Source organism: Balaenoptera ricei, chromosome 16 (assembly GCF_028023285.1).
Source record: "Balaenoptera ricei isolate mBalRic1 chromosome 16, mBalRic1.hap2, whole genome shotgun sequence".
NCBI classification, from domain to species: domain Eukaryota; kingdom Metazoa; phylum Chordata; class Mammalia; order Artiodactyla; family Balaenopteridae; genus Balaenoptera; species Balaenoptera ricei.
Window position 1 is genome coordinate 32,949,700 of NC_082654.1, and position 13,251 is coordinate 32,962,950.

Below are 13,251 nucleotides of genomic sequence, written 5' to 3' on the forward strand. Positions count from 1 at the left end.
GTTGCTGCTCAGAGTGTGAATATCGTGCTATTTTGGTATAACTTTTTTTAAAGTTCATACAGCTTTACAGCTGGCTGTCAACCAGCCCCCCCACCCCCCCCCACCCCCACTTTTTTAAATTGGAATCACTGAAATTTTTGTGCTTAAAACGTTGGTCATTTGGCCTTCTCTTGTGAACTTGTCGTTTATCATTAACTCCACATTTGTTCTTTTCTTATTTGCTTACAACTGTTGAATTATGCTCTTTGGTCACAGGCAGGCATTGAAATCTGTGACACTGATTATAAGGTCGTCATTCAGTTGACTTCTAATATGTATGGTAGATAGATGGAAACATCACATGAAAATGCACAATTAAAAAAAATTCCTGTGGAGAATTCATGGCCTTAAAGAAGATCCCTATAAGACCCCAGCTTGAGGAACCTGGAAATATGGGGCATTTCACTAAGGGATCAGGATCTAAAACTAAGCTTGATGAAGCTTCTAAAAACCATTTTTTTCCTCACATAGAGTCTCTCATTTTTCCCCTCTGCTTTGCCCATGCCTTCTAATATTGAAGAGGAAGTATGTAATTTAATTTTCATCACATTGTTTCCCTATACCAGAAAGTTATAACAGTTGAAAAGGTTGGAGCTGCTCATGGCTGGGGCAGCATTATACTGGCAGCTGTAAACAGCTTGCTCTCATGATTTCTCCCCTCTATCTGTCTTTTTTTTTTAAAAAATTCCCCACTTTTAATGGTGGGAAAGAAGGATGTACAAATAAACATGGTAAGTAAAAGGGAACCTTTTGCTCTCTTTGTTGGAATTGGAGATGAAGAAATTCCAGACAGAGAAGGGGTGTCTAGACAAGGTGCAGCAAGTAGATTTGCCTGACTGGGACAGGAAAAGTGTCATAGGAGATAACGGCAGTTAGGTATGAGTGGGGAGAAATGACCCAAAGGCCTTAACCCACCTCAGGAATTGAGAGTTGATCTGAGGGACAGTTGAGAGACTGGGCCAACTTCAAAGCAAGGAAGAGATGTGATGGAGGTATTTGAGGAATGTTATTTGTGCTCCTGAGTGACAGTAGATTAGAGTGGAGAGAACTGAAGTCAAAGGAAGCTTTGTGCCTGTGGGAACTAGAGGTCAGATCTGAGTGGGGTTGTGGAAGGGACAGAGGGAGGGTTGGCGTGACTTCATGACAGGCTCGATGAGAAAGTGGAGATGGGGGCTGTGGGTGACTTCCAGGCTTGGGGGTGTCTAGGAGGAGAGGGCTACCTAACAAGAATGGAAGCCTTGAAGGAAGAGCGTGAGCTCAGGGCTCGCTTTATCTGGCTTTTTGGATGATTTCACAGACCTTGAGGAATATGTGGAGTTGGAGGTGATGTGAGAAGTCATTCAGGGTTCATTTACTTGCAGGTCATAATTTAAGTCAGGCAAAGAGAACATGTTCCCCAAAGACTAAGACAGTAGATAAGGAATGTCTCAGGACTGCTGGCTGGGTTTTTTGTTTGTTTGTTTTTTTAATAGTGGTGTCAGCCTTGGGGACCAGCATTTCCGCTTTAGGACTTTTCTAACCATCTCTTCCCCAAATCTGCCCCTCCGTAGGGAGATCCTCACACGTGGCATAGCTGATAGAACATCCGTGTAGTGTGCTCTGCTAAGGTCAGACAGGTAGATTTCTGCCCAGATTTTGACACCAGAGTAAACTGGTTAGGGTGGATTTTTCTGCTTTGCTTTCCGGAAACTTGTAAACGTGTGTCCTTTTCATTATACATAAATTGTGATTTTAACTTGTCATTGTTTCCTGTGTTTAGATGAGACCTGCCAGAGCCAAGTTTGACTTTAAAGCTCAGACACTAAAGTAAGTGCCACCAGTCATATTCATTTATTTTAACTGCCTCTTTGAAACACAGAAGTTCCCTCATAGAGAAGCGTGGGAGAAAATAACAACAATAAGAAACAGTAGTTTTTACATTTTACTGTGTGCAAGCACCATTCAAAGTACTTTACGTATGTTAACTCATTCAGCCCTCATTGGAACCCTGTGGGGTTGGTGCTATTGTTATTTCCCTTGTAGTAATGGGGAAACCAAGGTTCTGCAAGGTTAAGGAACTTGCCCAAGATGGTCAGTGATGGAGTCGGGATTCAAATCCAGGTAGCCTGGTGTCAGAGCCTGGGCTCTCACCTCTGTGCTGCCACCTCCTATGTAGGGACTCAGTTTGCTTCATTAAGTGGTGGCTTGATCCGACTTTCTCTATGGAAGGAACCAGAACCAGTCTCTAGAAAGATAACTTTGCCAGTTTTGCTGCAACATCCCAAGAGATTAAAGGCTCATGTGAACCCACAGGAGACCAGCATTTCTCTAAGTATGTTCCTCAGAGTGCTGGCTCGGTAAATATTTCTCAAATAGTGTTCCGTCATAGAAATGAGTCTGGGAACCACTGCATCCTATGTCTGTACCTCCTGCCCCTCCTTGAAGAGAGACTTTGCTATTGACATATTAACGGCTCTCTAGAAGTTTTTCAATGAAGAAACCTAATTAGCTGATTTAGCCAATGTTACCTAAATTTAGATGACCAGAAAACCTTTCTACTTTACGTAGAATGAAATTTGAGAGATGACTGGGTTCCTAGAGGACCTTGCTCACTTCATATCTAATTATGGATTAAAATGGGCTGTGAGTTTTCACTGGCAGCAGTGAACTGCAGCCATCCTGCTGCCCTGGTGATGAAAGGGGAAGGAAAGCCCTCCATCCTTGGACGCTGGGAAATGCTGTGTGGAGGCTGCTCAGCTGTGGTTCCGACCTCCTGCAACACAAGATGAGTGACTAGCCTACTGTTTCCAGAACTAGGCACAAATCTGGTGCATTTGGCTTTGCTTGTAATTACTCCAGTGCTTTAGCTTGTCACCTAATGAGAGGTGGTGGCATCATGTGCTGGGTTGATTATGGGCTCCAGAGTCAGGAAGTCCTGGGTTTGAATCCCGACTGTGCCACTTATTGCCTCTGATCATGGGCAAATCACCAACCTCTCCACCTCAAATTTCCTCATCTGTAAAATGGGCATAAAAATGCCTCTCTTGCAGGGCAGCCAAGGTAATACTTGTAAGATATGTTGCATAGTGTAGCAAAAGTGTCCCCCTCCTTTTTTTTAAACCAGAGACCTCTGGTTATAAAATATATATATATTTATGTAAATTAATTTTTTAGTTTAATCAAGAAGTAACTTTTCCTCTTTTTTCTTTTTTTTTTTTTTTTTTTTTCTTTTTTTTTTTATTTATTTATATTTATTTTTGGCTGTGTTGGGTCCTCGTTTCTGTGCGAGGGCTTTCTCTAGTTGCGGCAAGCGGGGGCCACTCTTCATCGCGGTGCGCGGGCCTCTCACTGTCGCGGCCTCTCTTGTTGCGGAGCACAGGCTCCAGACGCGCAGGCTCAGTAGTTGTGCCTCACGGGCCCAGTTGCTCCGCGGTATGTGGGATCCTCCCAGAGCAGGGCTCGAACCCGTGTCCCCTGCATTGGCAGGCAGACTCTCAACCGCTGCGCCACCAGGGAAGCCCTCTTTTTTTTTAAAATTAATTTATTTTATTTTATTTTATTTGGCTGTGTTGGGTCTTCGTTTCTGTGCAAGGGCTTTCTCTAGTTGCGGCAAGCGGGGGCCACTCTTCATCGCGGTGCATGGGCCTCTCACTATCGTGGCCTCTCTTGTTGCGGAGCACAGGCTCCAGACGCGCAGGCTCAGTAGTTGTGGCTCATGGGCGTAGCTGCTCCGCGGCATGTGGGATCTTCCCAGACCAGGGCTCGAACCCGTGTCCCCTGCATTGGCAGGCAGATTCTCAACCACTGCGCCACCGGGGAAGCCCCTCTTTTTTCTTTGAATTGAGAAAGTTCCATGTAATCATTGAATGGTACTGTGATATTACATTTAGCTAGATTTCATTTAAAAATCCTCGCAAATAGAACAGGTGAGAAGGCTAAGATAGACAGAACTCATCACCATTTACCAACGTTGCTCATGCTGGGGACAGGGCTCCTTCCTCCTGACCCAGTGCTTTCATTGTACCACGTTGCCTCCCAAGAAAAGTTAATAAAACTTTTTAAAGAGAAAACAAAAGATCCATAGACTTGAATATTTTAAACATCTCCAGTCACTGGGTTCTGTTTTCCTCCATAGTACGTTATTCAGAAAAGTGTTCTGTGGGAGCACTCGTTTCAACCAAGTTAAACAGGTTTCTGTCCCACAGGACTCTCCAAGCTTCCACTGTGCTAATGTACATGGTGACACTCCAGAAAAGATCTAAAGTGCACATTATTATTGTTTCCCAAACCTTGTTACTACCAGACTTTGCCATGTGCCTAAGTGACCTGCGAGTCACTTAGGGTGGCAGAGTTTGGAGCCTGCAGGTCCCCAGCAGCGGTGGATATTCTGAGGGTTCTGCTCATCTGTGTGTCCATAGTTGAGAGTAAATGGAGGGGAGGATTCAGAACTCCCCCAGGGAGGGCTATGGCAAGAATTTGGCCAAAGACCTTCTTTCTTCCAGAGATAAATGTCCCAGATCCCCTTCACAGGCCTCTTTAGGGTTAGAATCTGCCTACCAGTGCAAGACCCACACAGGCTGCCTTGTTCTCTCATCCAGCACAGTGCTGACTTTGTGTGAGGTTTTCCAGATGTGCCCCTTTGTTTAGCCAGCACCCCTCACGTACCGTGGGACTTCCTGGCACACTGCAAAGCAGGCACACCCCCTCCAAACTGCAGTCAGAGTCCTGTCTTTCCATGCGGTTGGTTTGAGGCAAACGGAAAAGATCTAGGTCATTTTTTCTTTTTTTTTTGGCGGCATTGGGTCTTTGTTGCTGCACGTGGGCTTTCTCTAGTTGCGGTGAGCGGGGGCTACTCTTCGTTGCGGTGCGTGGGCTTCTCCTTGCAGTGGCTTCTCTTGTTGCGGAGCACAGGCTCTAGGCGCGCGGGCTTCAGTAGTTGTGGCACAAGAGCTCAGTAGTTGTGGCTTGCGGGTTCTAGAACGCAGCCTCAGTAGTTATGACGCACAGGGTTAGTTGCTCCATGGCATGTGGGATCTTCCTGGACCAGGGCTCGAACCTGTGTCCCCTGCATTGGCAGGCAGATTCTTAACCACTGTGCCACCAGGGAAGCCCCGTTTTTTGTTTTTTTTTTAATGCAAGAAAATTTCAAGGTACAGTTTTTGTGTTGCTTAAAATTGATCTTTCTCTCTCAGTTTTTAAAATGGAGTCCTGGTTAGCGGTTAACATATTATTGAGGCAAACAAAGGGATGTATATGGAAAAGTTGAAAAGGGGCATGAAGAACATTTGAAGGAAAATCCACTTTTCTTTCCAAGATCCCTTTTCCATGTTGAAAAGAAAGTGAATTAACATTTACTGAGTGTTAACTATGTAACAGGCACCATGCTAGGTGTTTTATTTGTAGTTTGTTGCTGAATTCTCCAACAACTCTGAGTTAGCTCCTATTTTCAGATAAAGAAAGTATCTCAGAGAGATTAAATATCTTGCCCAAGGTCCCAGAGCTGGTAAGTGGTATAACTGGGTTTTGAACCCAGATCTGCCTAATATCAGAGTGTTTCTACTGCATGATGATGGATGGATGGATGAATGGGTAATGAAATGAGTGGTGGATGGATGGCTAAACAGATAGAATGATAAAAGGATATCAGTATGTCACAATTTGAGGGTAATTTAAATGTCATGGGTAATGAAGGCATGCATTTCTAGGGCATAGAAGAGGGTAGTGAAAGTATCTAGAAGGAAACATTTTTCATTAATGAACAGCAGCTAAGACTGCTGGGTGCATCACTGTGTGTTGCATAAATATTCTGAGCATAAGACAGCATTGACAAAAAATACATTGAGGAAACCACAACAAACTAATAAGGTGTCTGAGCACTTTCAAGTGGTTGTCAGTTTGAAAGTTAACCTTCATCCCACAAGACTGGAAAAATGCCAAATATGCTGCAGTTTCCTGAATAGTGGGGTTCTCGCATCCACATGTGGCGCCGCCTCTTCTGTAACTTGTCCCCTTTGACCTCACTCGAAGTCTCCTTTTGCTAAAACATGGGGCATCTTAATCTTACACACACTGGGGACATCTGGTAAGATGCTGTGACCCTCTGTCCACAGGGAGCTTCCTCTGCAGAAGGGAGACGTCGTGTACATTTATAAGCAGATCGATCAGAACTGGTATGAAGGAGAGCACCACGGCCGGGTGGGGATCTTCCCCCGCACCTACATCGAGGTACTCTGGCTCTTTCTCTTTCTAAGGAAAAGCCTGGTCATGCCCAAAGCACAGTTCACTTAACGTGTGTTTTGTTTCCTCCTTTCATTTCTCTGCTTTCTTCTCTTTTCCATTCTCCTTCGCCTCTTTTTTCCTTTCTCAGCTTCTTCCTCCTGCTGAGAAGGCTCAGCCCAAAAAGCTGGCACCAGTGCAGGTTCTGGAATATGGCGAAGCTGTTGCCAAGTTTAACTTTAATGGTGATACCCAAGTAGAGATGTCCTTCAGAAAGGTAAGCTGCCCTCTCATTCCACGCCAGGGGGCCCCGCTGGGTGGTGCTGTCATCGCGGGGATGGGGCACTGCAGCGGTGGCCATTGTGGTGAGGCTGTCGTGCCCCATCAAGGATTGCGCTGAGGGCAGTTGGAGGATTTCTGCCATGAAGTATTAAAAAAACAAGCCCTACACTGAGTTCACTAATGAAAGGGCCATGATTTCTGGAATCACAGACCTACCTCTTTTATAAACCGTATTCAGTGTTTATCGAGCACCTAGTAATGTGAGAAGTGCTGTGTTGGTAACTAGGTGGTACAACATTAATGTGGAGAAAAGGAAGTCCAGGAGAAGTCTGAGAAACTTTGAAGCCAAGAGTCATAGGTTATCAGCTGTGTGGCTTTGGGGGAGTTAAGTAATTGTTCAGAGCTGCGATTTTTCATATGTAAAATGAAGACAAATGGCCCTCTTCCAGAGCCGCTGTGAGAGGATTTAATGAAACAGCCTCAGTGAAGCCCCCAGTGTGACACGTGGCATCTAGTTGGGGCTCACTGAGCAGGAGACGACAGTGTTATCATTGCCTTCAAGGCGCTCATGCTTATTTTGAACAGAGTTAAGCTGTGCAGAGACACTGCCCTTCCCACGAATTCAGACGCTCTCTTTACATGCCAAAATTCTCTACTGGCTGAAGGTATTCAAGTTACTAATTTTACTGAGGATTGAGGGAAGTGAGCTTATGCCTTGGGAAAAAATGAGCCAGCTTATAGAAAAGAGAAACACTGGAAGCAACCTAATTGCCCTACGTCAGGAGACCAATAATTAAACCATTATATGTATATACAATAGAACATCCTGCAGTGGGCCATTAAGCTGTGCACCGCCAGGAAAAATGTAGAATTCTATTTCTTGATAAAGAAGGAGGTTCACTGTATGTTATTGAGTATAAAAAAGCAAGTTGGAAAGGGGAATAGAGTGCATATCCAGTTTTCATAAGAAAAAAGTATGTGCAAGTCTAATTCACATGGAATTATCTACACCAAAATATTAACAGTGGTTACCCCCAAGTGATAATATTATGGTAATGATTATTTTCTGCCTCATGTTTATGTTTTAATTTTTCTGTAATAATACAGGAAAAAAAATTACATAAAAAAAGAAAAAGAACCCCAAAAACCTTTACCTTAGAGAAGAAGATTGGATATCTGTCTATTTTGCATTAGATGAGTCAAAAGTACTACATTTGCCTGTTAGCTTGAGAGATTGAGTCTGACCTTCTCCTTTACCAAAATATGTAAAGACCAAGCTTAACAGCCTCCAGGTATCTCTAGTGCTGTTAACATCTCCATCCCAGTGATAACTAATTCCATCCAGGTCTAGCAAAGAAGGTTTTTCTGAACAAAGAATGTAATAAATAATGCAGGAGAGCACAAGGTACAGGCAGGGGCCTCAGACGTGCCAAGGCCTGCTAGGACAAGGAGTCTTGCCTTTCTGTGTCTTGCAGGGCGAGAGGATCACGCTGCTTCGACAGGTGGACGAGAACTGGTACGAAGGGAGGATCCCAGGGACATCCCGGCAAGGCATCTTCCCCATCACCTATGTGGACGTGATCAAACGGCCATTGGTGAAAAACCCCGTGGATTACATCGACCTGCCTTTCTCCTCCTCCCCAAGTCGTAGTGCCACTGCAAGCCCTCAGGTACCTAAGCTTCTCGCCACTGGTTTTCACACTCAGCACGACAAACCTCAGTGCTAATAATAGCACACAGCCCCTCTGGGGTGGTTCTGCAACACTGTGATTAAGAACCATCTGCAGCAGCACAGAGTATACACACCAGGGTTTGTTTTCATGTGTACAAATGGCATTTTTCAAGAACTTGGTGGGAGAAATATTATCTTGGGGAAAAGGAAGTGCTTAAGGTGATTGCTCTGGGGATAAGATGATTCGGGAGAGAGAAATAAGCGCCATTATCAGTTGGTCCAAAACTGTTCTGGGAGCATCCCTTCCTGGGTGAAGCTGGTTGTCTGGATACCACCACGGTCCCATACATACCATGGCCAGTATGGTTCTCTTAGTCATCTTACTGGTCAGGATTGGCCTGTAGAAGACAAAGATTGACAGAGAGAATTTCATGTGCTCATCCTCAGACATATAGACTGGATTCAGAGTATTCTTTGCAATCAAGAACCGGGTTGGAAAAGGAACTTACAGTGTCTCTGTCTATACTGGGCTGAAAAGAAGTAGATTTATAGGCATAATAAGATCTTTGCTTCCCTGAACATTAACTGTGAACAAACTTGTTTTAAAATATAAATTATTCCAGACCCATCCCCACTTTCCCAAAGCCAAGAAAAAAATCAGACCTTGGGTTCAGGAGAGGCACAGTGGGGTGACTTCTTGTGAAATAGACTGACTATAAGTGGTAAGTTACAGGGATTATGGCCAGAGAAATGAGAGCAGGACCTGGGGACACTTGGACGGTGCCTCTTTTCTCTCATCTTCTAATCATTTCCTCATCTCCCACCTGCCATTGCTGACCCCCAGGAGATGGTTCTTGGCAGAAAGCATGAGACGGGCTGACCCAGGGCTTCCTGCACAGCGAGATCCAGATCCTTTGGTCTCTCGAGGAGAGGGTGTGAGCCAGGCTCAGGGCATTCTGCTTCGTCATAGCATGGGGAACTCAACTAGATTTTTCGCTTGACTGTAGTGGCCAAGCACAGCTATAAAACAAGATGACTACACTACTCATACTCCTCTCTAGAAGGCTCTCTGCTGAGCCCCCCTAGAGAGAATAAAAAAAGCCCAAGAAGGGTCAGAGCAGTGGCAGGCCTTTTTAAACATTTTTTTATTGAAGTCTAGTTGACATACAATATTATATTAGTCTCAGGTATACAGCACAGTGGTTCAACCAGGCCACCTTTTTCTCCTCATGGCTCTGGGTCAAAGCTGCATTGGCAGAGGCAGTTGGGTGGGGTGAGGTGGGGAGCTTCCAGTGTGTCCCTTTACAAGTCTGATTCCGCAGACCAGCCGGCACCGTCTGTTCCTGCCCTGATGGGACCCTTTCTCCCATCTCCATACTGCGTGCTTCTCCATCCTCCCCCCGCCTGCACACACCCACGCATCCACACACATGCACCCACATCCCAGTTTCTCTCCCAGCCTAACCAGATGATTTCCTTTTCGGACACCAGAGTGTCCTGCTCTTCCTCTCCATTTCATTCCTCTCCATATATCCCTTGTGATTATTTTTCTCTTTTCTTCTCTGTGCTGACACTTGTGCCTTTTGCTTCTTTCTTTTGTTTTCCTCTCTCTCCTTTTCTTTTGAAGTTTCCCGGTCACAGCAAGCTCATCATGCCAGCCCCCTCATCTCTGCCCCACGCCCGCCGAGCCCTGTCCCCTGAGATGCACGCTGTCACCTCTGAGTGGATCTCGCTGACCGTAGGAGTCCCGAGCAGGCGGCCTCTGGCCCTGACCCCACCCTTGCCTCCTCTGCCAGAGGCTTCTGTCTATAGCCCTGAACCCCTGGCCTTGTGGGCGAGGCCCAGCTCCTCCCTTACCCTCAGCCTCCCCCGTTCGAGCTGGTCGGCCCGGGCCACCCCACGCTCGGCAATCTCCCCGCTGGCCCTGCCTCCCCCGCACAAAGCCTGCTCCCTGGCACCCGGTGCCCAGACCTCCCTCCACGCCAGCGGAGATGGTGGTGCCCACGTGCCACCTCCAGGGGTCCTCAAGGATAGCTTCTCCCAGCCGAGGCTTGGGCGTTCGGACAGGGTCATCTCGGAGCTTAGCGACGCCTTTAGCAGCCAGGGTGAGCCGCAGCCGTGGCGAGAAGGAAGTGGAGCACGTGAGAGGAAAGCAGACAGGGAGGCAGGTGAGAGATGCCCGGGTGGACCCGCCATCTCTAAGAAGAGCTGCCTGAGACCGTCAGACGTGGTCAGGTGTCTGAGCACCGAACAGAGACTCCCAGAGCTCCACACCCCAGAGGAGAGCCGGCCCCGCCAGCCCCGGGGTAGCCCTTTCCCGGGAAGGGAGGCTGAGCCCTCAGAGCGGCAGAGAGGTGGCGAGCCGGCCGAGAGGAAGGCCGCTCGGACTGGTGCGAGCGAGGTAGGCCTGCAGCATGACCACGTGTGCCCGGGTGTCTTGGCCAGCAGCAGGGTGGGCTCACCCCTGGCTGAGTGGACGCCCGTGAGAGCTGTTTGCTTTTTGGGGAACAAAAATATGAACCAGGAGGGAACGGAGGGGTCATCCATTAAGGTGTCAGGGCTGGGACAGTGGAGGCAAAGGACAGTCTGTATCCTGGCCTCTCAAGGTGATTCAGGAGCGACCCCCACGTTGGGTACCTCCTGGCCTGGTGCAAAAGCCCACGAGAAGGAAGGCCTTCCTCCCGGCCCAGTCGTGCCTGGGAGATGATCCTTGGTCTGCCCCAACACAGCTGAGAACACCAGGCTTTGGTTTGGCTCCGTGTGATTTGGTTTTGTGTGCGACACGCTTCGTTTCCATAACCCATGGTGCTCTGCCTGCCAGCGCTCAGCCCCGTCAGGTCTTCGTCCTGTCTCGTGTTTGTGTGGGAGCTGACTTGTTCACTGAAGAGCAAATGCATTTTGGTTCTGGAGGGAGGGGCCCAGTGCTGGGCTCCTTGAATGGCAGGCCAGGTTTTTAGGTGACTGTCCCATTTTCTCTCCAGGTCAGCTATCAGGATTTGGGGGTTTGGACCAGGGCGGCCCTAGGATGTTTTGAGGGCTGAAAATTTGGGGGCAGGGGGAGATGAACTTGGCAGTTAGATCATGGTTCTAATTTTGGCTATGTTGTTTACTACCCCAAAAGTCAGAGGTTTTGGCAGCTTCTCTAAAGCAGCCAGGTTTGAATGCCTGCTCACCTCTACTGTCTAGTGACTTGGGAGTGAGTTACTTCCCCTCTCTGGGCTTCAGTTTCCTCATCCATAAAATGGAGATAACACCTACCTCATAGTCTGGTTGAGAGGATTCCACGAAGTGATGCATGTAAAGTGCTAAGCACAGGGGCTGGGAACGGAACATGTCAGCACTTTACCAATGGAAGCTATCCGCTTTGGGTGATGGAGAGCTGCTTCTGGAACTGAGAACATTCTAGAATGTTTTTCGAACCAGATAGAATTCTTGAAGATGTCTCCGAATCATTTATTATCTACTGTGCACGATGCCCATGATAGACTATGCTTGATCCGCAGACCTGCAATCCCAGTTTCCCTTTTAAGTGTCATTTACTCACTCAACACATAATTGATTCAAGGCCTGTAGACACCAGCCTCTGGGCAGGATACAGGGGTTATCTCATCCCTGCCCTTGAGGAGCCTTACGTTTCAGTGAGAGTGGCGGACGCAGCAGTAGAGGTGGGCTTGGAGGCTGCAGGAGCCCAGCGGCCTAAAGCACAGGTGAGGCCAGACCTGCAGCCCCAACCTGTGGCGGGGAGTGGGGCATCATCGCTGCGGGGAAGGGCAGTGTGGGATAATGATAAATAATCAGGCTTAGCCTCCCCACTGGTTTTCTCCTATGCAAAGTAGGAGTGGAACTTGTCCCTCCCTCACAGGGCAGTGTAAGGGTTAAATGAGGTGGGTGTGGTGCCTGGCATGTGGGAAGGCTCCCTGAAGTGGATTGTGGGGGGGGCTGAGGAAATAGAATACCTGGGGAGGGTTTTACCTGGCCCGGGAGCAGGTGCTCCTGGAAGGGGTGTTCTGTGAGGGAAGGAGGGTGTGTCCCGTCCAGGAAAGAATAGTTCGCTGGGGGAGAGGGGGTGAAGTGGCTGGTTGAAAAGAAGTGAATGTCTCAACACAGGAACAATTCTGTAAATGTTCTACGTCGGCGCATGGGGCCTGGAGACCTCGTTACGGTCAGCAGTGAGTCATTGCGGCCTGACGCCAGGACCCAGTGTGCACAGGAAGTGCGCATGGCGCTCGGGTGAGATTAGGGGTACGCGCTTCCCGCTTCCTAACAAGGAGAGGAGGGGGCTGGCAACACAGAAAGCCAGGCTTGTTGAAAACTGATTTTCCTTTCTTGGTGGGCTTCCAGACCCCAAGTGCATCACTTCCTGTCCCCTCCCTTCCTCCTGCTCTCCCAGCACAAGCCCCTTCTCCACGGCACCGGCCTTGCTCCCTGTTGAGAGCTGGGGGTTGTGTGAAAAGGGCTCCTGCCCACACACTCCCTCCCAAGCCCCTTTGCCTTCCCCTCCTGGGACTGGGAGCAGGATGGCAACCCGGGAAATGAGGTCCTGCAAGAGAAGCTTTCTGCCTCTTGAGGGCCTCTTTGGATGACAGAGCTAAAGATGGGAAGGGCCGGAATGACAGGTATTCTCTGGTGATCCAGTCACAAGATGTGATCTCAGGCTGTGTCACTTATTTGAATAAATGCATTCCAGACCAGTTTGTGTTATCAGGGAAATTGCCAGCCACTCTTGTCCTTGCTGTGGGGTGCTAAACCAGTAGTTCAATTTTGTTATCACTGTTGGGAAGCTAGGTTGAGTATCTGACCCAGAAGTCGAAGGAATTTAACCTGAGAGCATGAAAAGGCATTGGGAAATGTTATGACCATTGCCTCTTCCATTCAAGCATCTAGGATGTTCCAGGCACTGTGCCAAGTGCTGCAAGAGGCACGGAGGGATGAACATCGTCAGGGGCTCCCCTTTGCTCTCAGGAAAGTCTCTCCTCCTTCGTGGGCTTAGGAAGGCCCCATGTGATCTGGCCCTTTAGACAGCAAGCCAGCCTCACCTTCCAAAGCCTCCCCTGCTTTGTATG

General features: G+C 48.0%; 1 protein-coding gene across 50 annotated transcripts in view; it reads left to right on the plus strand.

Moving 5' to 3' along the window:
• The window catches only part of SORBS1 (sorbin and SH3 domain containing 1), a 238,682-nt gene that overhangs the window by 206,561 nt on the left and 18,870 nt on the right, over positions 1-13,251 (plus strand). For 37 of the 50 annotated variants that reach the window (XM_059900779.1, XM_059900787.1, XM_059900790.1 and 34 more), the window contains 5 exons: positions 1,799-1,845; positions 6,129-6,243; positions 6,386-6,511; positions 7,992-8,186; positions 9,816-10,589. In XM_059900779.1, coding sequence (XP_059756762.1) covers positions 1,799-1,845; positions 6,129-6,243; positions 6,386-6,511; positions 7,992-8,186; positions 9,816-10,589 — 1,257 coding nt within the window. The remainder of the gene's footprint in view (positions 1-1,798; positions 1,846-6,128; positions 6,244-6,385; positions 6,512-7,991; positions 8,187-9,815; positions 10,590-13,251) is intronic. The other 13 variants (XM_059900805.1, XM_059900824.1, XM_059900826.1 and 10 more) reach the window with 1 other exon arrangement.